This window comes from Erpetoichthys calabaricus, chromosome 18 (assembly GCF_900747795.2).
Source record: "Erpetoichthys calabaricus chromosome 18, fErpCal1.3, whole genome shotgun sequence".
NCBI lineage: Eukaryota > Metazoa > Chordata > Cladistia > Polypteriformes > Polypteridae > Erpetoichthys > Erpetoichthys calabaricus.
In genome coordinates this window covers 48,040,241-48,067,070 of record NC_041411.2, presented here as the reverse complement: position 1 = coordinate 48,067,070, position 26,830 = coordinate 48,040,241, and the positions used below count along the sequence as shown (strand labels likewise).

Sequence of the window (26,830 nt, the reverse complement as noted above, 5' to 3'; positions counted from 1 at the left end):
ACATAAACATATAGAGATATATATTATTGTTCAATGTTTGGGGTCACCCAGAAATGTTCATACTTTGGATAGAAATTGATACCGTTTATTATCAAGGTACAATTAAATTTATTTAAAAATGTAGCCAAGGCATTACTAGTGTTTATAATGGCTATTACTGCCTGAAACGACTAATTGTTACTTTATTATTCTCATATGGCTGCAAAGACTCATTTTTAGCAGCAATTCCTTCAGCATCTTAATCCCTTAGCATATCTTTAATTAGTCATGTGTTAATGCTAATTGGTTATTAGAGAAACCTTTGTAATGACATTAGCACCACTCTAACTAATTGAGCTCAACACGCAAAACACTGTGCCTCAAACAGCCACAATTCCCCCTGTCCTACCTCCTCATCTGTCACTAATACTTTCTTAATTTTATATTGTGGCATTGACCCTTTTTCCCACCTTTGCCTGTCAACTCCAAATTCCACTCTATACCACTTCTGCTACTACATCTCCTTGCCAGCTGGGCAACCTGCCACTAGATATATACACACATAACACATGGAGGCAGTACTGTGAGAAAGTAAGAAACACCCTCTCAAATGGACTGTTTCTTCTAGATATAAACCTATGGAAATCTGGTTTCCATTTTAATGTTGGCAATAGATTAATGTGCAATTTCTAAAAATAAAGGTTTATTTAAGAAAGTGCAAAAGTTAAGAACGCCCCTAGTTTTTTTTTTGTTTTTTTTAATGATTCAGTAAACTGATTACAACTAGCATTGTGGGCACCAAAAAAGGTTTAATTGGTAAATAAATTATTAGAAGGTAACTAGAAAGGTCCAACTTTACAAAAAGAGAGCTAACGTTTGACCATCCACACAGATCAACGACAGAGAGCAATAGAGCTCCATGAGACCATGTGAAGAAAGTTGTTTCTCATCAATTTCTGTAGGGTAACATACAGTATTTTTAACTATTTTTTAAGAGTGCATTGCTGATATGCTGTGTCAGCAGTATGCATACATTTGTGATTATTTGTAAAGTTTTGTTCAAGTCAATTTTAGTTAGTATATATTTGCAGTTATGCTATCCTGTACTTTAAATGAAAGTTTAATGTAGAATTCAAGAAAAACATAAAATCACTGTAATAAAAATGGAAAAGCAATGCAAAACACACATACAGATGCTTGCTATCTATCTATCTATCTATCTATCTATCTATCTATCTATCTATCTATCTATCTATCTATCTATCTATCTATCTATCTATCTATCTATCTATCTATCTATCTATCTATCTACATATACATTATAGAAAGTCTTCAGACCTGTTCACTTTTTGTACAGTTTATTGTGTTTAAATGGATAAATTCACCATTTTTGCCCATCAATCTACACCCAATAACCCCAAATGACAAAGTGAAAACATGTTGTCAGACAGGTTTGAAAATGTATTAAATTTCAAAAACTGAATCTTTATTTATATCCTAGCACAACTGCTCTCAATATTGATAATGAGGGAAGCCGACAAGTTTTCATTTCTACAAGTTTCATAATCAGAAACCAGTTCCTACCTATGAGCACAATCTAAATAAAGCATTAAAATGTTTATAATTTCTTTGATGGCTTCAAAAATGTATATCTATGCCTACATCCCGGTTAACCTTATGAATGTACCATTGAAAAGAATCAATATTAGACTGCATCCAAGTTTGGAATGGCAACTGAGAAATTCATAATTGCAGGGCTATTCAAAGCATCTTCTCCATGGCACAGAAAAATCCCTGGAGTGCTTCTTCCTTCTATCAAGGATATTTACATCAGACACTGCCATGCCAAAGCTCTCAGTACTATCAAAGACTGCAGTCAATGCCCGCTCAAACCCACTCATTTTGGAGGATGTAACATTTTGTAACATTAGCCCACAAATAAATCAATTGAGGGACCGTTTCCTATCCTCAAAAAGTAGATTTTATAAACAGAATTATATGAATAAGTTTTGCTTGTCCTGTTTGCTGTATTGTGTCACATGTATTTACTATTCTAATGGTTTGTACCTGCTCTCAATTAGCCGTTACTTGGGGATCATGTATTTATAATTTTAAAAAAAATCTCCCAGTGAGACACTTGCAATTTATAATTGTAGCCAGTAGGGCTTCAGAAGAAACCTGGAATAAAAGCCCTAAAACCTTTGTGTTGTACCTGATTAGTATTTCTCAAAGAAGTCCTAAAGAGAGAATTTTAAAGAGAGTAGCAGAGAAGTTGTGTATTAGTGTTGGGGGACCATCTAAGAAAAGGTTGGAGTGCTGTTGGAAGAGGTGTTGGTGAGGCCATGAGAGGAACTAACCCTGCGGTCTGTGTGTGAATCCAAATGCCCCAGTGCAGCGACAAGGACACAGTGCTGCAAAAATTGGCATTTTCCTTCAGATGAGACATAAAGCTGAGTTCCTGACTCTCTGTGGTCATAAAAGATCCCAGGGGTTTCTTTCGAAAAGAATGGGTGTTTCCATATGTCCTGGCTAAATTGCTCACCATGGCCTGGTCATTCTGGTCTCCGAATCATCCCCTGTCTCTAATTGTCTATCTCTCTTACCTCTTCATCATCTAATAACTAATTTGTGGTGAGCATACTGGTGCAAGTATGGCTGTCATTAGATCATCCAAGTGGATGCTGCACATTGGCGGTTGTTGAAGTGCTTTCCTATTGCCTATGTGTAGCACTTCGAGTAGGTTAGAAAAGCATTATATTCCGTAAATGTAATTAATAAATATATATACGAAGTTATGGAAACCTCAACAAAGCAGTGATCAGCACTGTAGCAGAAGAGATCGATGACGCAGTTCACAGGGTGATGTTGCACTCGTAGTTGTAAAGAAAAAGCTTCACCAACACCAGATTTGAGAAGGGTCCAGCTGCAGACCTCCGCAGCTGCATGATTCAGTAGCTGCACTGGACAGCCAATTAGATTGCAGGTTTTTGTCATTTGGTTTACTTGACTTGAGTCAGATGACCCTCCCTCAACCTCAGTCTTAACCATAGTGTAACCAGGTGTTACCACTGATGTATAATATAAAGTGACAACCTCTTCAATGGAGTGGAGCTCTGGAGGTCCACAGCTAGAGCCTATTGGATTCTAAGGTAAATAATTTTACTTAAGATGTAGTTCTCTTGTGAGGACTTCCCTCATTTTCATAAATTTTGGACTCTGGGTAATGTTCTTGGATACTTTTACAACATGGCCATCATAAGGTAATGTGTGTAATAACAGAACCTGCTAGAAAGACAGATAGGAATAATGTTAACATGAACTTTCTACGTTGGTCAAAGAAGCTTATAAGAGATATGATGTTTAACAGACAGCCAGTGCAGGGAAGTGAGTTAAGCAGTTATATATTCCCATGGTTTAGTGTGGATTAAAATCCAAGATGAAAGTTCCCAAACATACATTACTCCTTTGTAGTACCTTAGAAGTGAAAAGTGTTGAAGATATGTATGTATGTATGTGTATGGAAGGTAATGCTACACTTCAGGAAGATCTAAGAAGCGTACTGTAACTTAGGTTTCAAAGGATGTACACCATGGAAACATCCATATATAATTCTGAAGCTGAACTCTCTGGAGAATTTGTCTGTAGAACTTCTGAATCTGTTAACAGACATGGCGTTCTGATGCTAGACTTTTATATTTCCAAAACCTTTGTGAATGGACACCAAACACCTTTACACCATCTATCTTGAATTCACTGTTTGTCTGTGAAGTTTATTGGCCCCAGTATATCTGATCTCAATTATTTTTTATGATAGACCTACTTTAAGCTCTGGAGACTCTTTTGTATGTATCTGATACTTTTCATTTTTGAATACACAATATTTATTGTTATCTGTAGCACACTCAATGTACTGTCTGAGTCATCCTGTCTCTAATAATTTTATATTGTTTTAAAAGTGCTTTTTGAAAGTGATGTCTACAGAATTTACAGATGCTGATTAATTACTGTACCTATGGTAACTTCAGCTTCTCCTTGTATTTTGCAGGCTTTAATATAGGCAACCACTGGCATCAGGGTCTTTGAGCATTAAAGCAATTGCTTTCAGCTGCACTCGGGAGAGGCATTGTTGCCAGTATTTGGCTCATGTGAGCTGGATAAGCAGGTATTAATAAGACAATGGCGCAGCCCAAAGAAGCTTGGGAGAATCAGCAGAGAGTGTGGAAGCACGGTAAGAAGACACTACAGTGTTTCAACTTGAGTTGTTCTTGGTTTGTTCCCTCATGATAAATGAGAAGTTATACAGGTGCACAGGTACCATAAAGGCTCGAGTGAATATGCCAGGAAACCAAAATATTGAGGTGCATTTTCATGTTATTTAAGCAATTCCAAGAAATTGTGATTCTGAACATTCATGACAGCTGTTTCAGGAGTTAGAAAGGGATGTCCAACTTTTGAGTTTTTGTAGAAGTAGTGCTGAAGGGGTGTGAGATGAGGATATTGTATAAGTGCTATACATCATAGAGGACAAACTACCTAGTCGGTTGCCTGGCCATTAAATGGAAGTTGGGACTAAGGACTTTAGAGACATTTGGAGCTGCTAAGAAGCATCCTAGGAGTGTTTAACAGAATGGCCGCAGAATTGCTTCCTAGCTGGGGCTGTTCCTTCTAGACAGCGCTTCACTGAACATGATGCCAGGAAGTGAACAGGACAAAGGTTTGGCTGGCATATGGTTGTTAGCTCAGGGAGACGTATGGTAGATGAGAGAAAAGTGCTGCTGGTGGTAGAACCCCTGTTAGATAGACAGAAGTTCCAGAACTGCGGAGAAGGCCTCTGTTGCTTTATGTTGTACTTTGTTGCTCCTTTTATTAATGATTTACTTTCTGTTTTTATGGTGTTAAGAAAAGTAATCTTGTTGTAAGTTAGACCTCTTTAATTGCGAGGGAGGTTCTTCTTTCAATTTGAGCCCCACTTCACTTTCCCTTAAAAGAATCCCACCCTCCATGGTGAGGTGCATCTTATGCCACCTCTTTTGGTGAATCTGGGTCACAGCATCAATGTAACTGGCCCCTCTTCACTTGGATAAACACTTCCTGCACAGATCATCGGCATTACAGGGACATGCAAACGCCAGGTGCACCAAAGGACAACCCTTTCAGCTCAAATGACTGTTGACTTCTGACTTTGAGGGTCTCTTCTTCTCAGTGAGCTCGCTCAATCTGAGCCTAGCCTCACAAGCAACATCTGATTGGCTGTTCAGCTGATCCATTTCGCTATCTGTGTACTACATGTTGTATTTTGGCACTGTTACCCTGTTTTTTTTCCCCTCCTGCCTCTCGGCTACCATAGGTTGCTCTTGATCTTAGAACATAAGAAATTTGGCAAATGAGAGGAGACCATTCAGTCCATCAAGCCCGTTTGTTCGGCTAAGCTGTCCCAATATCTCAACCACATACTTATTAAAAGTAGTCATTGCTTCAACTACATGTCATGGTCGTTTCTCCCAGAGTATCACAACTCTGCATAAAGAAGTGCTTCCTGGCTTCAGTCTTCAGTACATTGTTCACCCTTAAGCTGAAAGAATAGTTTCTTTCTTTCTTTGAATATTTCTCTGTTACCCTTCCTCCTTCTGGATTGGTGCCTATTATCTCTCAATGTTTTACTATTCGAAACTTCTCTTTCTTGCCACTCTGCAAGAAAAACTCATTTTTCTGTCTTTCTGACCAGACCTCATCTTTTTCCATCTCTCTCACCAGACCTCATCTTGGGGGACGGCTAGCTATCCAGTCTCAAGAATTCAGTCTTCCTTGAGTCATCTGTGTCTTGGGTCAATAGGAAATCTAGCAAATTCATCAAGAACTAGGCTTAGCTGTCCAAAACTGAGACAAATGTTACTTTGTGATGCACCTCTTTTCCTCTCTTTGTATGTCACCGTATCCCCTATAGCGCTCCTTTTTCTTTTTACAGTATTAAGAAAAAAGTAAGTCTGGTTATTTTGTATATCCCAATTTTGCTAAAGATGACATTGAGCCTTGGTAGGCTGGTGGTGGGTGCTGAAAAACAAGGGATATGTTTTATGCTTGTTGCAGTGCTTTTTAATATTTCATATTTTTAGTTTGATTAAGGTTGAATTGATCCACGCTTTAACATCAATCTACTATTCAGCCAGGACCTCCCACACCCCTAAAAGTCTTAATCACAACTTAAATGTGACGGAAAACGGAGTTGCATACCCTTCTAAATCTGACCAGTTTTGGCAGCTTCATAAACCACTTGATGACAGGGCTTACAATCAAAAGTGCTGCATAAAATACAGACTTTCTGTCAGCAGCTATGACGTGGAACAAGCAACACAATGACAGCAATTCACGACTAGTCCTGAAGTCTGAGTAGCTCCTGGGTGTGGGGGCAAGGGAAGCACAGATAGCCTCCTTCTTTGATTTAACATCTGTGTGGTTCCATAAGGACAGATTTTTGGGGTCTGACACTATGCACATTAGGCTGCTTGCAGTCACTGAAAGTAGTTTAAATGAACTGTTTTTTTATTTCTTTGTCCCCGAAAGCAAAGAATGAAAACTAGAGGCACCAGAAGCACACTTCAGTAGCAGCTAAGTCTTGGATTAAAGGATACATACTGCATCCTAAGATAGAAACAACAGAGGTGTCATTCATTAGGAGCCAATCGAATGACGGCACAAAGTCCTCATTTTCGAGGGCCTGCTTAGCTGAGATGCCCTTGCACGGCTGTCACAAAAAAAAACAGACACCTCAAAATAATTTCCTCTGTACTTGTCAGAGGGAAAAAGAACACATGACCTTGATTTTCATCTCCTAATAGCGACGTTAATGGATGACAGCAGCTGTGATATAGACAGCATCTTAACTCGGCATATGAGGTCCATCTTTTTGTTTGCACACCAGAGGCAAGGCTTTTGTTGTAACACAGGCAGGCACATTGCAAAGTATTAGACTAAAAATAGCTCTAATTAACACAAGCACATGCGTCGTGTTTAGCATTCCATAGGATTTCCATAAACTTCAAGGCATAAATTCACTTTTTATTTCACACAAGCCTCCTTTATACAGCCTTCCAGAAAGCCTGAAACATAGCACATGTAGAAAATGAGACAGCAGGAAAGGGTGATGTGAATTAAGAATTAGCTAGATTGAATGTTGCAATCGTCTGTTGAAAATTAGATGTTGTAGTTTAAGGAAGTGTACACACGTTTAAGAAGCAGAGTTGAGGACCTCAGACATGGGATAGTTAAATTCACAATCTTTTTTTTTACAATGATGTTGAAAAATATGGACAAGCTTAGAAGATGTAGTCCACTTAGTTTTACCCTGGAATTCCTTGTCTAGTGATGTGATGACAAAGGGTGTCCCAGGGGTGGTCTCCATTCTGAGACTGATGGTGAATGGTCAATGGAAATGGATTGAGTTACATAACACTCCTTAATTACATCACTGTCTGCTGTGATCACCTCGACTGACCTATGTCAGCAGCCATACTGCTCTTCAGAACAAGTCATCCACCTGAAGCTAAGCATGTTTGGGCCCAGCCAGTACTTGGATGGGAGACCATCTAGGAAAAGCTTGGGATGCTGCTAGAAGAGGTGTTGGTGAGGCCAGCAGGGGGTGCTTATTCTTTGGTCTGTGTGTGTATCCCAATGCCCCTCTGCAGAGATGGTTACATTGTGCTGTTAAAGTGGTGCCGTCCTTCAGATGAGACACAAAACGAGGTCCTGACTCTCTGTGGTCATAAAAGATCCCTGGGCATCCTTTGTAAAGAGTAGGGTGTATCCTGATGTCATGGCTAAATTGCCCACCCTGGCCTAGTCATTCTGATCCCCTAATCATCCCCTGTCTCTAATTGGCTAACTATCTCAACACTTCACCACCTAACAGCTAATGTGTGGTGAGCGTACTGTGGTAAAAATGGCTGCCGTCACATCATCCAGGTGGATGCTACACATTAGTAATGGTTGAAGTGGTTCCCCACTCACTGAAGCACCTTGAGTAGTGAGAAAAGTGCTATATACAGTAATTGTGAGGAATTATTATTATTATTATGTGCTCCAAGTATTTTTGAAGCAAACATCTCTCTTACCCTCATATTATTATTATTATTATTATTATCAGTAACACTACATGCTCTTACCATGAGCACTCCTGAATCGCTGTTCTTTATTAGGTACAGATCTTCAGAGATTAAACAGCTCCTGAATTTACACTTGCCTCTGCCTGTGTTTGATCGGCATGGTGATTCAATAGTTAGTGGTCCAAGAGACTGGTTTTAAAACCTGGTCCAGTTACTATCTGTGTGTAGTTTGCACATTCTGATGTTATACTAATTCGTAAACATTAGACACTTCTTTAGGGATACAGACCAGGCAATTAGACAAACTCAAAATACACACAAAGTTTGTAAGCCAAAACTCACACCGATCAAACCCCCGCCCCCTGAAAAAAAAAATCCCTGAAATCATGGTCAAAAAAAAATGTTGCCTAAATTCATAATGTCTGAGAGAAACTCAGAATCACATACACACAGTGTTTTCTGCAAACTTGGATGTTTATGGAATTGATTGAGTTCTTTATACGATTGTGTCAATAATGTTTCACATGACCATGCTTAATAACACTATGGTTACCGGAGCCTGTAATAAAACAATATGGTATCATGGACAAAAATATTCCAACTATGTTAAATAGATATATAATTGTACAGACATTTGTGAGATATATGAAATCTCCATACTTCAAACCCCCAAATGATAAAGACAACATTCAGAAACACCCTAACTGAAGTCTGAGAAAAATGTTAAACAAAAATAGAATCATAACTGATGTCTATGATAGCTTTCTTTAGCAATAGCACTCTCAAAGCTGCTTCATCCAATTGAGAGTTGCTGGAGGGTTGGGGTCAGTCCTAGAAGTAATCGCTACAGTATAAGGTCATGGACATCTCAGGGCCCTCTCATTGACAGACCTAAACAAGGGTCAAAGTAGAATCACCATCTAACCCAACACACACAATTAGCAAATGTAGGTCGCTGTGGTATGAGTCAGTGTTTGTGTGGCCAGGTTTGGTTGCTGCCTTGAACCTTCTACTACAGGTAAAGGCTTTGTCTCTCTGTGACTTTATAGTGTAGTGAACTAAAGTGGTTTTAAAATTGGATTGAAGAATGGATAGCCCCATGAATATTTCAAGTTTTAATGGACACCACTGAATTCTGCACTTTCATTGTAGTGTGCTGTTTATTAACTCAAATGACCAATGGTCTCCTAGGTAAAGTATTTCTGAAGTTAACATTTCTTTTAGCTTCATATTATTATTATTATTACCTTTGCATGCTCTTCTTACTATCACATGGTTGCTCCTTATTATTGGGCTTTCTGTAAGTGCCATCCAGTTAGTTCCTGCTTTATGCCAAATGCTACTGAGATTGACCCCCAGAATTATGAATTTAATCAAGTCAGCCCAGTTATGAAATTGAGTGGTTTTATATTTTTTGTACATAAGAAGTGTACTCAACCTTAAACTAATAACTACTAGGTTTGGTCTCTGAGGCTGAATCTCCACTCAAGGATATTTCAAATAAAGAGTTTGCCTGTTGGAATGGGACATTGCTAGAGACAACTGCTGTCAGACATTTACTGGAAGATTAAAGGGAGTCTGACATAGAATGTCTCTTTCTTTGCCAGCTGCAACAGCCTGTCCCTGAGGACAAAGAAACAAGCATCCCGGGGATCAAAGGCCTCATTTATAAAACATTGAGTGGACCTGAGCGTGAAAATATGTACATGCCAATAAATCATCAAAATGCACATGCCAATAAAAGCTAGCGTCCACATACAGCACCGTCAAATCTGTCAAAGCAGCTTTGCTTCAAAATAAACTAATCAGAGGTTAACCCAAGCCACTGAGACACGGTGTTTGCTAGTAACATCATGGGTGACTTGTGTATTAATGGAATGTAACTGATCATGGTTAACAAAAGCAGCTTCATTCTCGCTAGGTGCCTTTATTGTAATATGAGTACAGTAAAGTACTCCAGGTACATGAGGAGAACCAGACACTGCTGCAAATGGCCTGTTTTTATTTTATTTTTTTTAATGTATGTACTCCTACACTTGGCATCAGTTAATGGCTTCAAGCATGGCAGATATGCTGGAGTTATAATAATACATTTTATTTATATAGTGCCTTTTCCATGCTCAAGGCGTGAAGCTTGATGAAGATATTCCTATCTTGTTGGCCAGGTCCTGGAGAAGTGACAACAGATAGTCAATGTAAACGGCATGAAAAGTGAAAAACGTTCTTCAGGGCAAATACGTAGCATTGGCTTGGCTCTTTTAAAATGGAACAAAAATAGTGTCTGTACATCATATTTATCACTTTTTCAGGTGTAATACATTTTTCAAAACAACATACATTACAATAATGGGTCACTGATATAAATTAGTATGTGTGTGAGTCGTTGTTTAGCTGGTTTGACTACATTTCCCTGCTTGATCAAGGGTGACGTCATTTCCTAGTGCATATGCGTTGGTCAGAGATGCCGTAAATTTACAGGTATGTAAGCTTTCTCGTCAAGTTTTCTTAACTAAATCAAAATGTTTACGTGGGAAGTTGGACATGCACATTTCAAGCCTCTTTTTTTGCGTACACGCAAGCTTTATAAATGAGGCCCCAGATGTTTCAGATTCCTGTGTGTCATAGGTAGATGTGACAGTATTGAGGTCATGATTGCCTGCCATAATTTCCATTGGGGTTGGACACATCATCATTGGAATGCATTACAACATGACTTCCAAAACACCTGCTTGAGAGCAGAGTATAGGGAAGAACCATAAAGAGAATTAGGGTCAACCTAAATATCAACATCAAATCCTATGGCATTCATTGCAATGAACTGAAATTCCTGGAGCGATCAGGTTGAAGAAAAGTTTGGATCACAGAGGTGAGTCTTTCAAAGGTTAGTAGCCAAGCAAGAGTGAAGCCATTTGAGGAAAGGCACCTTGTTTCAGTTTTGAATGGCAGTGCAGAGCCAATGTCAATCCAATGCCCCACAATACTGCAAAATTTACCTGAAGGTCCATGAGAGGCATCCAGACATGAAAGAGGTTGCAGAAAAAGGTAGAAGCTAAGCAAGAGTGGAGCCAGATGAGGAAAGGTACCTTGTTTTAGTTGCAAATGACACTGCAGAACCAGTGACAATCCAAAGATGAAAGAGGTTGTGGGTTCACTTCTCAAAATGAGAAAGCCCTAGGCCCTGAGAACTGTGCACCAATCAGTATCAAGATATTGTGTTAAAGGTAAGAGTGAAACATGAACCTTGAGACCACATAGGTGAGACACTAAAAAGCCTCCAAACTGACCCCACTGCTTACCATATGTGCATTTTGTTCATTTATATTTTGTCCTGTAAGCTGTCACATCGTTCTGTGCTACCGTGTGTATATTTTGTGTCATATTCTTTGCTTCTTACCTAATAATAATTTAAATGAGAGGACAATTGTGAATAAGAACCTTGACATTTTTATGACATACAACAATAAAAAAAACTGAACTAACATTCCCAATGTTTATTGGCCTTTGAGTAACTGTGTATTTGAATTATGTTCTGTAGCATTTCACTTTGCTGTTACTTTGAATTATCTTCTAATGTGGTTTGTAAAACAAATTGTAATGGGATTGGTGGGAGGCTTCATCAGTGTGCATCTGTAAAAGGAAATAAAAGAATAGGTAATGGGTATTTCCACTCTGAAAAAGATCGAACAGAAGGTGTTCTGGCTACGTAACCTTTATTAAGTGTGTGTATTCTGATGCTGTCCATAGAACGAACCGGATGGATTAGCTTGCTGTCAAAAAGGCTTCAAGCCGCCCACTTGGATTGCTAGTCTGTTTTGTATGCCTGATTTGCTGCTATAATGTTTTTTTCTCTTTATATAATACAATGTATTGTCTGTTGTTTGAGTTATAGAGCTGGCACTAGTTTGGGAGTGATTATCAAGTAAGATACAATAAACCTGAACTTATTTAATTTAAAAATAAATTGCAAAATTCATCTTAGGCTGCATTCCATTTACCCCAGGAGTCTTATGTCAGAGTTGACCACATTGCAGTAAAACATTTAAGAAAACCAATATGGACTCATTCAGGAAAACCTTTGCAGTGATTGCTCCTTCAGGAAAAAACAGCAGTTGAGGAAAATGCATTATGCAATATTTCACGCATCCAAACACCACAGCAACATGTCAACAGATAGAGAAGCTGGACAGTACTATGTGTACAACTGATTTAGTGAGACAGAAGTGCTAATAAACAGTATAATATTACAGCTTTCAATCAAGTTCACGGTGTACATTGCCATCATGATCTGAAGTCGGACAAACGCGGACTTGACAGACCAGCCCGGAGTATCCAACTTAAGGGGGCATTCCAATTGAAAATTCCAACAAGGAACTTGTAAATTCCAACTTCCCACTTCAAATGAAACACTGCATATGTGATAGAATGGCCTCCAAGATTTCCAGATCCTTTAATATGATCTCTGTATAGCATTTCATTATATTATTTCTATTTCACTATCACTAATACAATGGCATGTATCTGCCAGACTTTCAGCTCTCTTAGAAAAAGTGTCGCAGTTACTTTCCATGTTCACGACTGCCTGTCTAAGCACACACTCAGTAGTGTATGTTATCTTTGTATTAGGTGGTAGCCATAGTGGGTATTCAGTTGCTGAAAATAGTGTTAATAGCTACCCTGAAACTGAATGGCATATATGTTTTTGCAATCTGTGGATTAGTACTTGTTGAAAACCCTTATAAAATATGCCTGACTGGCAACTGTATTAAATATTTGATTATAGCAGGTATGACTCATGCTTAAACACAGTGCAGACAAAAATGCAACTAAACTGAACCTCTCATAGCCTTGGTAGTATTAACTCCACTGTTTTTCCAACTCTCCTCTCTTTATTTCAGTTTGATTTCCTCCTGCCACCTCAAATGTCTCACTCTGTCCCCTTGCTGCCAGTTTAGTTGACCTATGCTCGGATTCTTCAGCTATAAGTGCCAAGACGAAGTATTCACCTCCTTGGAAGATTCCAGCATTGAATCACTCTGGATTTCATGTGGTGTTCTGGAGGAATCCAAAAAAAATGTTCCTCTTGATCCAGAGAAATGTGGTTGTACTCTGAGACCCTACCATATTGCTTAAGTACCTCACCATACCAATGACAGATAGTCCATCTACCCTGGAAAGGAAAAGCTTACACTGACAATCTGATTCTTTCTGTCATTACACAGAGTCTGTGACCATAGAGGAGTAGTAGTAGATGTCTCATTTAAAGGTTTTAGAATTGTATATCTTTCCTGGTGTGTATATAAACAAATGTAACTCCAGTTTCTGTATTACACCTTACCTGAAGTAGGGGCCTGAGCTTCCTGGAATGCTTGTATATTGTAATCTACTTAGTTCACCAATAAACAGTGCAATTTTGCTTCACTTCACATTGACCACAGAAGCATAATGAGACTGAACAAAACCCAAACCACCACCAACCTGGCTTCATAACTGAAAGTTTTGTACAACATCCATAAGATTTCCACCAGTCAGTTGTAGGACAGTCTCACAATCACCTGTGCCGTGACTTGAGAATAAGACTATGAGGTACTTGAATTCTTATATTTGGGCAGCAGCACAATAAACAAATCACACCAAGACCACTAATTCTCATCACACCCCTATAACACTCAGTTTGTGAACCTTTCCAGTGTGCACCAAAGATCATAGGATAATGTGTCCAACATGACAATATTTTCTGTAAGCAGTATAGAAGCCAACCTTTTGATACCTAAATGAAATATTCTACAAGGCTCTGCTGCACCTTGATTATCTGTCCATAGAAGCCTTTAATTGACTTAATACCGAGGAAGCTGAACGAACTCTTGTATGTGCATACAGTGGCCCCAGAGTACCATAATCTTAAACCACCCTCCAAATTATATCTTGGATTACAGAGTTATATGTTTTTTATAAGTCCACAGAGCAGGATGGATTGGCAGACTCTTACGACCCATAAAGCATTGCTGCAAGAACAAGAGTTGGTCTATTCTTCCACAGCTAGAACAGAATCCACAATGCTATTCATCAATCAATGATCAGTGAGATTAGCTGTTCCAGAAGGGTTGAGAAGCATGACCCCACCATAAATGGAACACAGCTTCTCATTTCTCATTGTAAAAAAAAGTGGACACCACCACCATAATCTGTTAGAGTTCATGCACTGTCTACATCTTCCACTTAACATTGAAGATGCAGCGTTAAGCAATACAATTCCAGGATTTTCCAGTGTTCTCATCACTTCTGTTCAGATCTCATCCACTGGTGAGGTGCATAGTACAAGTTAGCATTTTGCATATTGAACAAAAGCTGGAAATGAAACATTTTGGACCACATCCACTTGAAAAATGATATTCCACATCTATGGACTGAAACTGTGAATGTGTTGGGTGTTTGCTGTTACATATTAATCATGCAGTAACATATGTTTACTAAATTTCTGCTTTCAGTGTTCAATATTTGATTCATGTTGAAATACTGCTCATTTTAATACTATGTTTTGGGGGATAAACAAAAGACACAATACTATGTTTATAGACATTAATTTTGTGTATTGTAACTTTCCGAGACTTGCTGGTGCCCATAAACCTGGATTCAAGCAGAGCTGCAGATCTCGTGAAAGTCCCAAGTACTACTCTCATATCTCCTGCTCACCCTCTCGTTCTCACACATACCCTAACACACCCTCTGCATGACCACTTTTATGGATGACTTCTCAGGATAGCTCCGCTCCTTCTTGCAGTATGCTACGCCCCACCAGAATTGTTTGGATGCCACAAAGGGTACTGATTGAGGAACTTCACTACAGTTACAACCGTAGTGAGATTCGCTTAACTTTGAATTTTTTTTTTGCTCATGATTTTTGTGCAAATGGATGAGCATTCCAGTCAGAGCTGGGTGCCTATTTTTGAGGAGTGTTTTAGGGGTAGGCTCCACTTTAACCCTGTAATTGGGAAAATAGCTGGTTCAGAAAAGAGATGGTTGGATTTTACAATACAAAGTGTATATGTGTCATGAATTGGAACACCTGTATTAGCAGCATGGAGTGTTCATCTTCCAAGTTCGTGGATACAACGTAATACCTGATGTGTTTTTTCTGCCCTTCGACTAAGGTTTCCATCTAGTGTGTTTGCTTTGGCTGTATTCACTATTTTGGGTTGCCAACATTTTCACTACAATTCTGAACTTATGATTTTAGTCTCATGTCTTAGGCTGTGTTATTAAATCTTGCCATAACGGTTTGACCTTGGGTAGTTATTTTTTTATGATCCATCTTCTGATTCCATCTCTCTTCAAAGTGACTGCTGCTCAGTGCAGTCAGGTCAATACATTACCTAGGAGATTTCCATATGAAATAAAAAGATCTGTTTTTCAAGCAGATCTACATATAGCATATACTTCATGCAGATAGAAAAGCAACTCCTTCTTTTACAAAGTATTATTAGCTGGATCCCAAGATGATGAAAGGGATGTAATTGTTGGGTAAATGTTACATGTATTGTGGTAAGAAAGGCTGCAAAATCTGTATTACTTGAGGAAGAAGTTCCTCGAGGATAATATCAGCATGGAAATTCACAGCAAGGCATCATCATTCAAAATCAACCATAAGTGAAATTGACTCCACATGGGTACCTGGCATACTGTATCACCGAAAACTGTCAGCCTCAGATGGAGTGAATATCTGTGACCACATATAGCACAAATCATTTGTACTGCAATAAGCATTGTCAATGAGCTTCTGCGTTCCAGAGTGTGATATTCATAAGTAGTCATTCTTCATTGGCGATACAAAACAGAAGCAGTTCAAATAAACCTGCAGCTCAGTTACCTAAGCATATTGTTTGTTCTGATGGATTCCTAATAGGTTGCAATGTTTTGGTTTGGCCATGACAATAGTTTATGATGCTTGTAAACCATCTTACAAATGCAACAAATTTAGGCTGCTGACAAAGGAATGTTGCATAATAACATGCTGTTGGTCCATTTTTATTTTTTTATTATTCACTTGTAAATACAGCTTTATGCCATGCAACTTATCTGTTTATCCATCCAATAGCAGACACATTTATCTAATTGAAGGTTCTGTGGGGCGAGCATCAAAAGACACAAAGGAAGGATCTCAGCTTATGGCAGGATACTAGTCCAAATTGGGTCACACAAATTCACACTCAGACTGAAGGAGGCGCGTACTTGAACCTGAAAAAACTGTACAGATTTCATGGTGAAAGCAGCACAGCCAGGGGCAACTTCCCGAGATTTAGAATACAAAAATACACCCAGGATTTAAGCCTTACTAGTGAAAGATTTTTTTTTTAGAAGCTCCCATCTCCCTGGATTGCATTTTAGCTACTATATGTACACAAGCCCAACTGGTACTCGAGTTTTTATTTACGTATCAGGCAGCCTCAGGATCATTATAAATCCTCAGCCTTTAACAGTGCTTTTTCACAGCTTAATGATCCCTCTGCCACAATAAAGAACACTACACGACTACACACCGTGTTATTTTGCTCAGCTTGAAGAATCCATATCCGCCTACTATTGTACAATGGGAAGATGATGTTCGGCTTTCCTTAAAATTACAGAAAATTAAATTTACACTACAAGGAACAATTCCAAATCTTTCCAGCTTGTGACAACCTTTTATTAGAAGAATTTATGGCAATCACTCAACATACTCAGTCATTGCAAGCCCTTATAGTTTGATTGTAATATCTTTTAATACACCGTCTAGAACGCTTGCTGTCTTTCATTTACAGAGTCAAGGATACAGTTGTTAGATATGAGCACCGAACATAGAAGCTTATGTGGTTTACTGGATTACAGTGCAGGTATTGGTGCATTGAATTGCTATTTTAAATTTATTAAAAATTAAATTTTGCAATATCATCCAAATGTCTTTATTGTCTTTTTTGAGGGTGGAATAAATAAAGGCATTTTATAAAATACACTGTGAATAGATTATATAGTAACAAGTAAAGGCACTTTATAAAATAAATTGTGAATAGAAGATTATTTTTGCTCTACTGCCGCACTGTGATTCATAATCTGGCACAGAGACATACTCCATGTTATGTTCCTTTATATTGTCATAGATGTGTCTTACACAGATGTCAAATATGATGTTAAAAGAGGTGTCCCATAGGGGTCAGTGCTATGATTTTTAATGTATATAAGAGATCCAGATGGGAATATAAATTACAAACTGGTTACATTTGCAGATGATAATAAGCCAGATAGAAAAGCAGCTAAAGTAGAATCTATTGAATCATTACAGGGGGACTTACACACAATGCAGGCTTGGGCTTGTTTGTAGAAGATGAATTTAGTTAAGTATGGTATTGCATGTAAGAAGGAAATGTGTTAGATCTGAATACACAATGTGTGAGGTCTGAACCTTAAAATTATGCTATATGCGAAGGACCTAGGAGTCATAGCAGAGTCTTCACTACCTACAGCATGGGTACAGAAGCCATTAAGAAGGCTAACAGAATGTCAGGTTATACAGCACCCTGATGTGTGGAGTACAAGTCCACGGAGGTTCTGCTCAAGCTTTATAACACACTGGTGAGGCCTCATCTTGAGGTCTGTGTGCAGTTTTGGTCTCAGGGTTACAAATAGGACATAGCAGCGCTAGAAAAGGTCCAGAGAAGAGCGGCTAGGCTGATTCCAGGGTTGCAGGGGATGAATTAGAAAGATTAAAAGAGCTGAGCCTTCTCTGTTTAAGCAAAAGGAGATTAAGACGAGACATGATTGAAGTGTTTAAAATTATGAAGGGAATTAGTCCAGTGGATCGAGACTGTGACTTTAAAATGAGTTCATCAAGAACACGGGGACACAGTTGGAACCTTATTGAGGGTAAACTTCGCACAAACATTAGAAACTTTATCTTTACACAGAGAACCACAGACACATGGAATAACTAACCAAGTAGTGTAGTGGACAGTAGGACTTTCTAAGCTCAACTTGATGCCATTTAAGAAGAATTAAATTGATAGGACTGGTGAGCTTTGTTGGACTGAATGGCCTGTTCTCATCTAGACTGATTTAATGTTCTATATATTTATTGTCATTATATGCATGCTGTTTATTCTGCGGTTTCCTCCCATACCCTCAAAGCATGGAAGTAGGTTAATTGGTGATTCCTAATCGTTATGAATTATTATTTTGTAAAATGTATTTCTCATTCCTCTTGATATTAATACAATTTTGACTGAGGGAATCATAAATCTTTCTGGATGGGTTTAGAGATTTTTATTTGTCTCTTGGAAATAGTTAATTTTTATTATTATAACATTTATTTACCATATTTATGTGTTTCTGTCTCTGACAACTGTGGGGGGGGTCTTAGGGGGGTGCAAAATAATTAACATTATTAGCTCTATGCCATAAATAGCAGTGCGATGCAGCAACCGATACTGATGATTGAATTCAATTCATTTAAAAACAAGCAACTAAACCATCACTTCGTTTCTCATTCTTTTGGTATTCTGAATCTTTGCGTGCCTTTTTTGACTGCGAGTTTGTTTTGTGTTTTGCATATCGTTGTTTGGTTCATCTCATCCTCCTGGTTACGATCCTCTTTCTGTCCATAACTTTGATTCATTTCCCGGTCCTGTTATAGTCTCTTCTTTGTCACTGTCAGCTTTAATTCAGTACACTAAATGGTCGTTATCTTTTTGGAGTTTGTCTATTCTCCTCCTAGTCTGCATGGGTTTTCTCTTTGTATTTTGATTTTCTTCCCTCTTTTTCAAAAACATGCACATGAGATTAAATGGAGGCACAACGTTGGCCAGTGAGGGTGCTTGCATGTCCTGTTGTTAAAGCACTTTAAACTACATCCTTTGTATGAAAATGTGCTATAGAAATAAATGTTGTTGTTGTTGGTGGTGACCCATGCAAAGTTTCTTCCAATTTTGTACCTAATGCTTCAAGACAGATTGTGGCAGCCCTTGCCTCAAAATTAGATGAACCAGGATATATATTATATAGTATCTCAGCAGCATTGGGTGCTAAGCAAGAACTGACCTTGGATAAGGGTGGTAGGCCATCATAAAGTCCACTTGTGTGTGCACACCCATACTCATACTCACACTCACATGGGTTCAGTTTACTTTACATTATATTAAATATATATTATTTGTTTTTTTTTAATATATGTTGTTTAACGTGAACATGATGATCAGACCCAGCTAAACATTTGAGAGCCCTTTAATGCAGATCTAATAATTAATTTCTGAGCCTCTCATTTGCTAATGTGATTCTCTCCTGCCTCAAACACATACAGCTCCAGCTGGCACACAAGACATTCTGGGCTACAGTGTAGTCAGAATAACATGTCCCACCAGTGTCACTTTCATTTTACTTAGAGCACATGATTTATTCAAAATATACTGAGGATAAGATGGCCTATTCCATGGCATGCATCTAAACATGATTAAGATGAAGCATCTGATCCAGTTTTTAACAATTCATGACAGATGGAAGCTCTTGCAGGTCAGCATGCAGAAAGCCTAAGAAGTTATTGATTCAATTATAATCCGGAGGAGGTGGTAAATTAAACAAAAATTAACCCCTTACTTTAATCTATGTTTACAAAAAAACAAAGCTCCTGAAATTTCTAATAGCATATGAAGCATTTTTTTTTTATTTTTAATAATAGGTCAGTTCTAAAATCTTTTTTTCCTGAGATACCACCTGTGCCATACTAGGAAAAGAGGTGATACTGAAAAATTAAATTGATTAAAACATTTGCTTTTTGAATCTACTGTGTGCATCTTAAATGTATATAGAAGAGGGCTTATTTTAGGGCTCCTTGGGAAGAGGGAGGACCTGAACTAGAGAGATAAATAATAAATATGAGCACGTACAATCTTAATACATAATTTGCCAGCCTCCTCACTCACTCACTCACTCACGTTCGTCCGAAGCCGAATGCGCAGTTGCCTTCTGCGCAGCTGCCCGAAAAACCTTACAAGACCGACATTGCGGCAGGCGGTGGATTTACGGCCGAGAAAATTCAAAGAGAAAGGCGACTTCGACCGACATCCAACCCCAACATCAGAGCAGGCGGCGGATTTACGGCCGCAAAAATTCAAAGAGAAAGGCGACTTCGATTAAAGCTCTAGAGGCCTGAAAGGCAATTTTGACTACAGCTCGAGGCCTAATTACGCATTCTGATTCAATTACGCATTCATTCAATACACCTATATATCAGGTTTGTGGTGTTTATACTTATTACTATTCCACTCATGCCCGTTTCATCTTACGTTGTTTAAATGGGCTCTTTGTCTAGTATCAGCATAATAAACAAGCATCCATAAACAAAGAAAAGGATATAAAGTATGTGAAAATAAGACAAGTGGATTTGTATTATTTATAAAAGATTGGATTACATTTGGTTTGTGGACCTCTAGAGATCTTGTGATTAGGGAATATTAAAAACTAAGGGCAATTTATAAATTACACACTAACTTCACTACATGAGAGCTGATGCCATATGACACATTTGTAGTGGCTTATAGGTAGTTCAAACATGCACAACATAGCGCACACCCATTAGTCTAGTTGAAGCAAAATGAACATGAAAGTCAAATGAACATGGATGCTCCACTGCAGGATTGCACCATTGTTGAACAATGCGTCATAGTCAAATTTCTTTAGGCAGTGGGAGTGAAACCTGTTGAAATTCACAGAAGGATGTTGACTCAGTACGGAAGTGAAAAACAGCACGACTCAATGAAAAGTTTATGAATGGGTAGAAAGATTTAAACCAGGGAGAATATGTGTAACCAATGAAGCTCAATCTGGTTGACCATCAACATTGCACACACGTTTACGCAGAATGGGTACCCCAAACAGCATACTAATCTGCACAAGACAATATATTTTGATGAATTTCTGCAGGTTTCACTCCCTCTGCCGAAAGAAATTTCACTACAGCGCATTGTTCAACAATATTGCACTCCTGCAGTGGAGCGTCCATGTTCATTTGACTTAGGCTTCACCTAGACTAATGTGAATGCCTTCATCAGAGAAGACTGACTGATTACGTTGTTTGCTGTTGCTGCACATTTGGATATTAGCTATACATCTGCACACACCAGAGTGCAAGATGACTTGGGGTACCGTAATGTTTCCGTAAGATGGGTACCCAAACAGCTTACTGATCTGCACAAGTCAATATCTTCTGATGAATTTCAGCAGGTTTCATTCCCTCTGCCCAAAGAAATACCTCTATTTCCCCATAAGTTCAATGTATTAATACTTGCACCTTCGACTTTCGCATTGTTTAATAGGAACATAGCCCCTGAGAAAGTTGAGGATTGGCTGTCTTAAAATTGCAATTAAGACCACTTTTTAGAGAACCAAATCTTTTGTATTCTATGCTTACTGTATCACCTGGGGTTTGTCTATTTTACAGTATGCAAGGTCTTACGACCGCTTTCCAGATTCTCCATGTGGACCATGTGTGTCAGTCAATGTTATTATCCTTATTGTGTTGGGATGCAAAACCTTTTGTAGTATGTTGATTAGTTTATATTTTTAAATTAAATAGTTTGTCAGTTTATCTGAGGATCAGCACCTTACTGTCTAAAGGACATGGTTTTCTGCTGCAAAACCGTGGAGTCCCCAGTCCTCCATGTCGGCAAGCAGATGCTTCTGAAACTGAGAAGTTTAAGTATCTTGGTGTCCTGTTCATGAGTCTGGGATGAAGAGATCGAGAAGTGAACAGATGGATCGTTGTTACGTCAGTAGTTATGTGGAGGTTGTACTAGTTAATCATGTTAAAGAGAGAGCTGAGCCATAAGGCAAAACTCTCGATTCACTTGTCAATCTATGTTCCTATTCTCATCTAAGACCACGAGCTTTGGGTAGTGACCAAAAGAACTAGACTGTAGCTATAAGCAGTGGAAATGAGCTTCCTTCCCAGGGATGCAAAGGATTCATTTTCAGAAGTAACATGAGAAGCACACACATTTGGGAGGAGTCAAAGTTGAGCTGCTACTCTGATTAGGACATGAGAAGAGGTGTTTCGGGAACATCCAACCAGGAGGAGACATTGGGGAAGTCCCAGGACATGCTCAAGAGTTTATATCTCCTACCTTGCCTGGGAACACCTCAGTATTGCCACCCAAGAAGAGATGGAGGAGATAGCAGGGAAAGGAAACATCTTGGCATCTTTGCTTAGACTGCTGCTCCTGGATGGATGGATGCTTCATGGGATAATGAATAGATGCTGTGAAAATGCAACTAGTGAAGTGGCTTGTCTCGTCAAGCTAAAAATAAACTGCAAATATGAGAGATAACCAACTGGACAGATGTAAACAGTGGCGTATTACATGTTGAAACCTGCAGTCCAATTCAGATTGAAGAAATAGCATGAAATGTGTTGTGCACGAAAACACTAAAGTAGCTTGACTTCCTTCATCACTTTCTTTACACATATTGCATATTTAATACTGCTACTTTATTAGGCATATGAAACTATTGTATCCACTGTGTATATATATAAATCAATGTATGTGAGTTATTTATGTATGTCCAAGCATCACTTCTGAACGGCCGGAGCGATCTTAATGAAACTTGGTACACGTTTCTCATTGGTCGACTAAAAATACTGTAGGGTGAAATCAACCCTAACCCACACCCTTCTGGGTAGGTTGGGGGATGATCTTGCAGTCTTGTATGCATGTTATCATCCAGTTGACACTCGGAACGACCACAAGAGGGTGAGCTGGAAGTGACTGCCAGCATTCTTTGTTTGAGCAGCACCGCGCCCCTGTTGCTTTAACAGAGTTGGCCAGTTCCGAGCACGAACAGGATAATAACATACATACAAGACCGAAAGACAAGCACATTAGTGAATTTTTCATTGTTTGTTAATTTATTTTTATTTTTAAAGTTGTTTTTTTTTAATTACATTTTTCTCAAACAATTAAAAAATAACACTTTATTTTCCTCTGGGGCAACATTGGGTATTTCAGCTAGTATCAAATAAAATTGAACAATAAATGTATTATCAGGAAAAAAAAGATAATTTTTTCAGCTCCACCTTATGCTCTTGACCAGTCATACTGCATTGCTTAGAACAAAGCAAGATTGTGAGCTACTAGCACCTATCCCAGTGAAAGGCAGGAGTAAAGACAGGGTGCCAATCTTTTGCAGACTTCATTCACAAACTTACACACACTTTCACAGGTCTACTCTAGAGTGACCAGTTACTCTATTCCTCACGATCTGGGAGAAAAACTGAAGTACCAGAAACAAATACCCACATTGACATGTCAGAACATCTAAACTCCACACGGACAGTGAATAGACTGTTATTCAAACCCAGCTGTGGTGGAGCTGTGCTATCAATTGCACGACTGTGTCACCCTTAATATTATGGAAAAATAACATGACATGATTATAATGGTTGACCTTAATTAGGTAAACTAGCTACCCTTTACAAAAAGGTCTACTACAGAAGCAACGGATACAGGAAGTAGCATGCAGTGTTAACTAGCTCAGCTTACAACTGAAACTTCCAGACCAGGAGCTCACTTCTGAAATAGCGTGTACAAGGGTGGTCTCCTTCTAGCAATATAACAGCATTTTAGAGAGATCAGTGTCCAAATGACCCAAACATTAGCGTGGATGGCAAGGTCAGTCCTAATAACCTGCATCTCCGCCCTTATCCTAATCAGTCAGGCTTCAAGAGAAGCCATTCTACCAAAACGGCTCTACTTACTGTTCTTAAGACAATACAACTACCTAGAGCTACAAACATGTCATCTATTCTCATCCTTCTTGATATCTCCTCTGCTTTTAACAAGGTCAACCATTAGATTCTTCTTGCCACCCGCTCTGATTTTGGCATCACTGGGGCAGCTATCAGGTAGTTTGAGTCCTACCTCTTGGATAAACGTCAAGGGTACAACAGCAAGCACAGGAGGATGCCCCAAGAATCAGTGTTAAGCCCTTTCTTCTTCTCTTTATACACTACCTAACTAGGTCCTATAATCCAGTCTCATGGTTTCTCTCATACTGTAAGTGCTATACTGATGATACAACAACTGTATGTGTCATTCCCTCAAGAGGACCAAAAGGTATCAGCTAGAATTTCTGCATGTGTCACTGATATTGCAACCTGGAATTAAGAAGCACTGTCTCCATCTCAACCTGGAAAAGACTGACCTCCTTATTATCCCAGCTAACCTGTCTATTCAGCAATACATCTCTATTTAGGTCAGCTCATCAGACCTGCCAAGTCAGTACACAACCTTGGGGTGGTGATCACTTACCAATTGTCCTTCACTGACCATGTTGCAATGATCTTTTGGTCTTGCAGATTCACTCTATACAACATCTGCAAGATCAGGCCATGTCAGAGTATGCAGCAGGAGTCCTGGTCGCTTTGATCTTGTCGTATCTGGACTATTGCAACTCTCTGCTGGCAGAAGTATCAAGCCACTGCAGATGATTCAGAATGCAGCAGCATGCCTGATGTTCAACCAGCTGGAGCAGGCACATGTTACTCTTCTTTTCAGATCATTACATTGGCTCTCTGTAGCAGAACGTATTAAGTTCAAATCACAATTCTTGCTTACAGAATATTGTGAGGTCCTATTCTCCTTCTCATTCACTTAAATCTGCTAATGAATGGCATCTGGTGATGCCACCTCTGTGTGGCATCAAATTTCAACTCAAACTCTTTTCATGTGTAGTTTCTAATTGGTGGAATGAGTTGCCCACATCAATTTGGCATTCTAACCTAAGAATTGAACTCACTTGTGTTTCTTTCTGAGCTCTTCACTTGTGATGACCAATTAGTATAGTTGTCCTGTAACAAACAGTCCCTCAGGTTGATATTAACTTGATTATGTTGACCTCTTTGGATAAAAGTTTCTTCTAAGTAGGCAAATGTAATGTACATGTAAAATGAAGCAGAATGTTGTAGACATTGTTCTCCAGAATATACTCAAATAGCTGCTTCTGATACAATCCATAGAAATTAACTCCCTTTGACACGTCATCACACAAATGATCGATTTCAGTTTCATTCAAGCCCTTGTTCCTTATTACTCTCGAACACCACTGCACTTGTTTCCTTTATATAGTATATTTTTTATTTGGTCTCTCTTCAGCCATGTTACTGTGACATATTGTTGGCAAAATGCCTTAGAGCTTGAAGAGATCCTGTGTTTCCCAACTTGTTTCCAAGCTCTGTCATTTTTCATAATAGCTTTGTAAAGCTCTTTGTGAAAGTGCCCGCAAAGAAGGGTAATTGTGTACAGTATCTTTGAAACTGATTGAAAGATGGATTGAATACTTTGCGTGAAGAAGTCTGATTTGGCAGTCTGAATCAAATTGAGATTTGTAGGCTGTTCCCCTGGTGCAGAGCTCAGTAAAACATTCTGACACACTCAAGAAAAACACAGCAGCAAGGAACCTTTGTGAAATAAGGAATTGCTGAAAGGAAAGGCGTTGGAGGTCTGATGGCTTAAAGACTTATCACATTCATGCAAGTGAAATATTTCCTGGTATTTCAGGGAATTTTCTTTCTATTATTGAAGTTACTCAGACAGGTTAGGATTCCTGCTAATGCTAGAAAATAAAAGCTAGGAAGTTGCAAGCAAATTAGATGGGTACCATGGAACTTGAGTAAACAGAAATAACTTAAGACAAACACACATCACAAGGGGATGAGGTGCAGGTTTTAAAACTATGTAGGACATCAGACTCCCTTGTGATATATTACAGCTTTGTACAATTTTTGAATCTTACAAGTGTCTGAACCTTTGGTTGTCGGTAAGGAAGTGATGGAAGTGATGTTAAGTCTTCCTGCTTATCTCCATTACACAATGAAAAACTCCAGATTCCGTTGCACTCATTGAGAAGCTAGCAAGCAATTCTAACCTGCATTTTCAAAGAGACATCTTTGCAGCAGGTTCAAAAATGGATTTTCAGATCTTAGTAAACTCAGACATTATGCTTTCAGATAAGTCATGCATGGCCAACACCAGTGCTACTCCCTATATGTTGGGTGTTTTGTTTTAGCTCATTTTGGCAACAATTTGCACTTAATTGGGGGATTCTGTTTCCCAGAGAGTGTGATGATGTCATTAGGTTTTCGCTTTATGGCTTAGTTTTGTTTTTATAAAATATTTTGGACAGTTTCTAATGCCATTTTTAAACTCCCAGTTTTGGGGGCATATCCTTTGAGGTCATGAAACATCAATAAAAGACATTCAAGTTGACGGATTAAAAAAAAAAATTTTGCTATTACCTTTGTTGACAATCTGCTTGTGTCATGCATGTGCCACCATCCAGATTCCTCCCAGGTATGTAATGCCCATGCAGGTGCAGCCTCTAACTGTAAAGTCTTCCTTTGCCTCAACTGAAGGTCAACTGACTCTATCCCTTCTAGCCCCTGGACCATTAAAGCCCAGCCTGCCAGAAGGAGGTGTCACTGTTTGATGAGAGAGCTGGAAAGATGGAATTCTTTCAAGCTGTGATAAGAAGCCATACTACAAGTCTTGATAGATAGGAGTTTTTTGTTAGAATGCCAGAGGGTGACATTTCTGTTTGTAATTGCGGCATTGGGTGCAGTTTTATTTTGTACCATAACCTTTACTGCAGCTATCAACCCATTATTACCTCAGATGACCACACAAGTTAGATACATTTATTTTATACTCAGATACGGCTGTTGGTTTGGTGTTAATTTC

At 38.8% G+C, this 26,830-nt stretch overlaps 2 protein-coding genes across 2 annotated transcripts in view; one reads left to right on the top strand and one right to left on the bottom strand.

Moving 5' to 3' along the window:
- Positions 1-26,830, bottom strand: part of cacna2d4a (calcium channel, voltage-dependent, alpha 2/delta subunit 4a) — a 791,862-nt gene that overhangs the window by 324,173 nt on the left and 440,859 nt on the right. The window lies entirely within an intron of this gene.
- lrtm2a (leucine-rich repeats and transmembrane domains 2a) overlaps positions 1-26,830 on the top strand; it is a 98,788-nt gene that overhangs the window by 32,755 nt on the left and 39,203 nt on the right. Inside the window, exon 2 of the mRNA XM_028824238.2 lies at positions 4,025-4,207. Within this exon, the coding sequence (XP_028680071.1) occupies positions 4,156-4,207 (52 nt within the window). The 5' untranslated portion in view covers positions 4,025-4,155. The remainder of the gene's footprint in view (positions 1-4,024; positions 4,208-26,830) is intronic.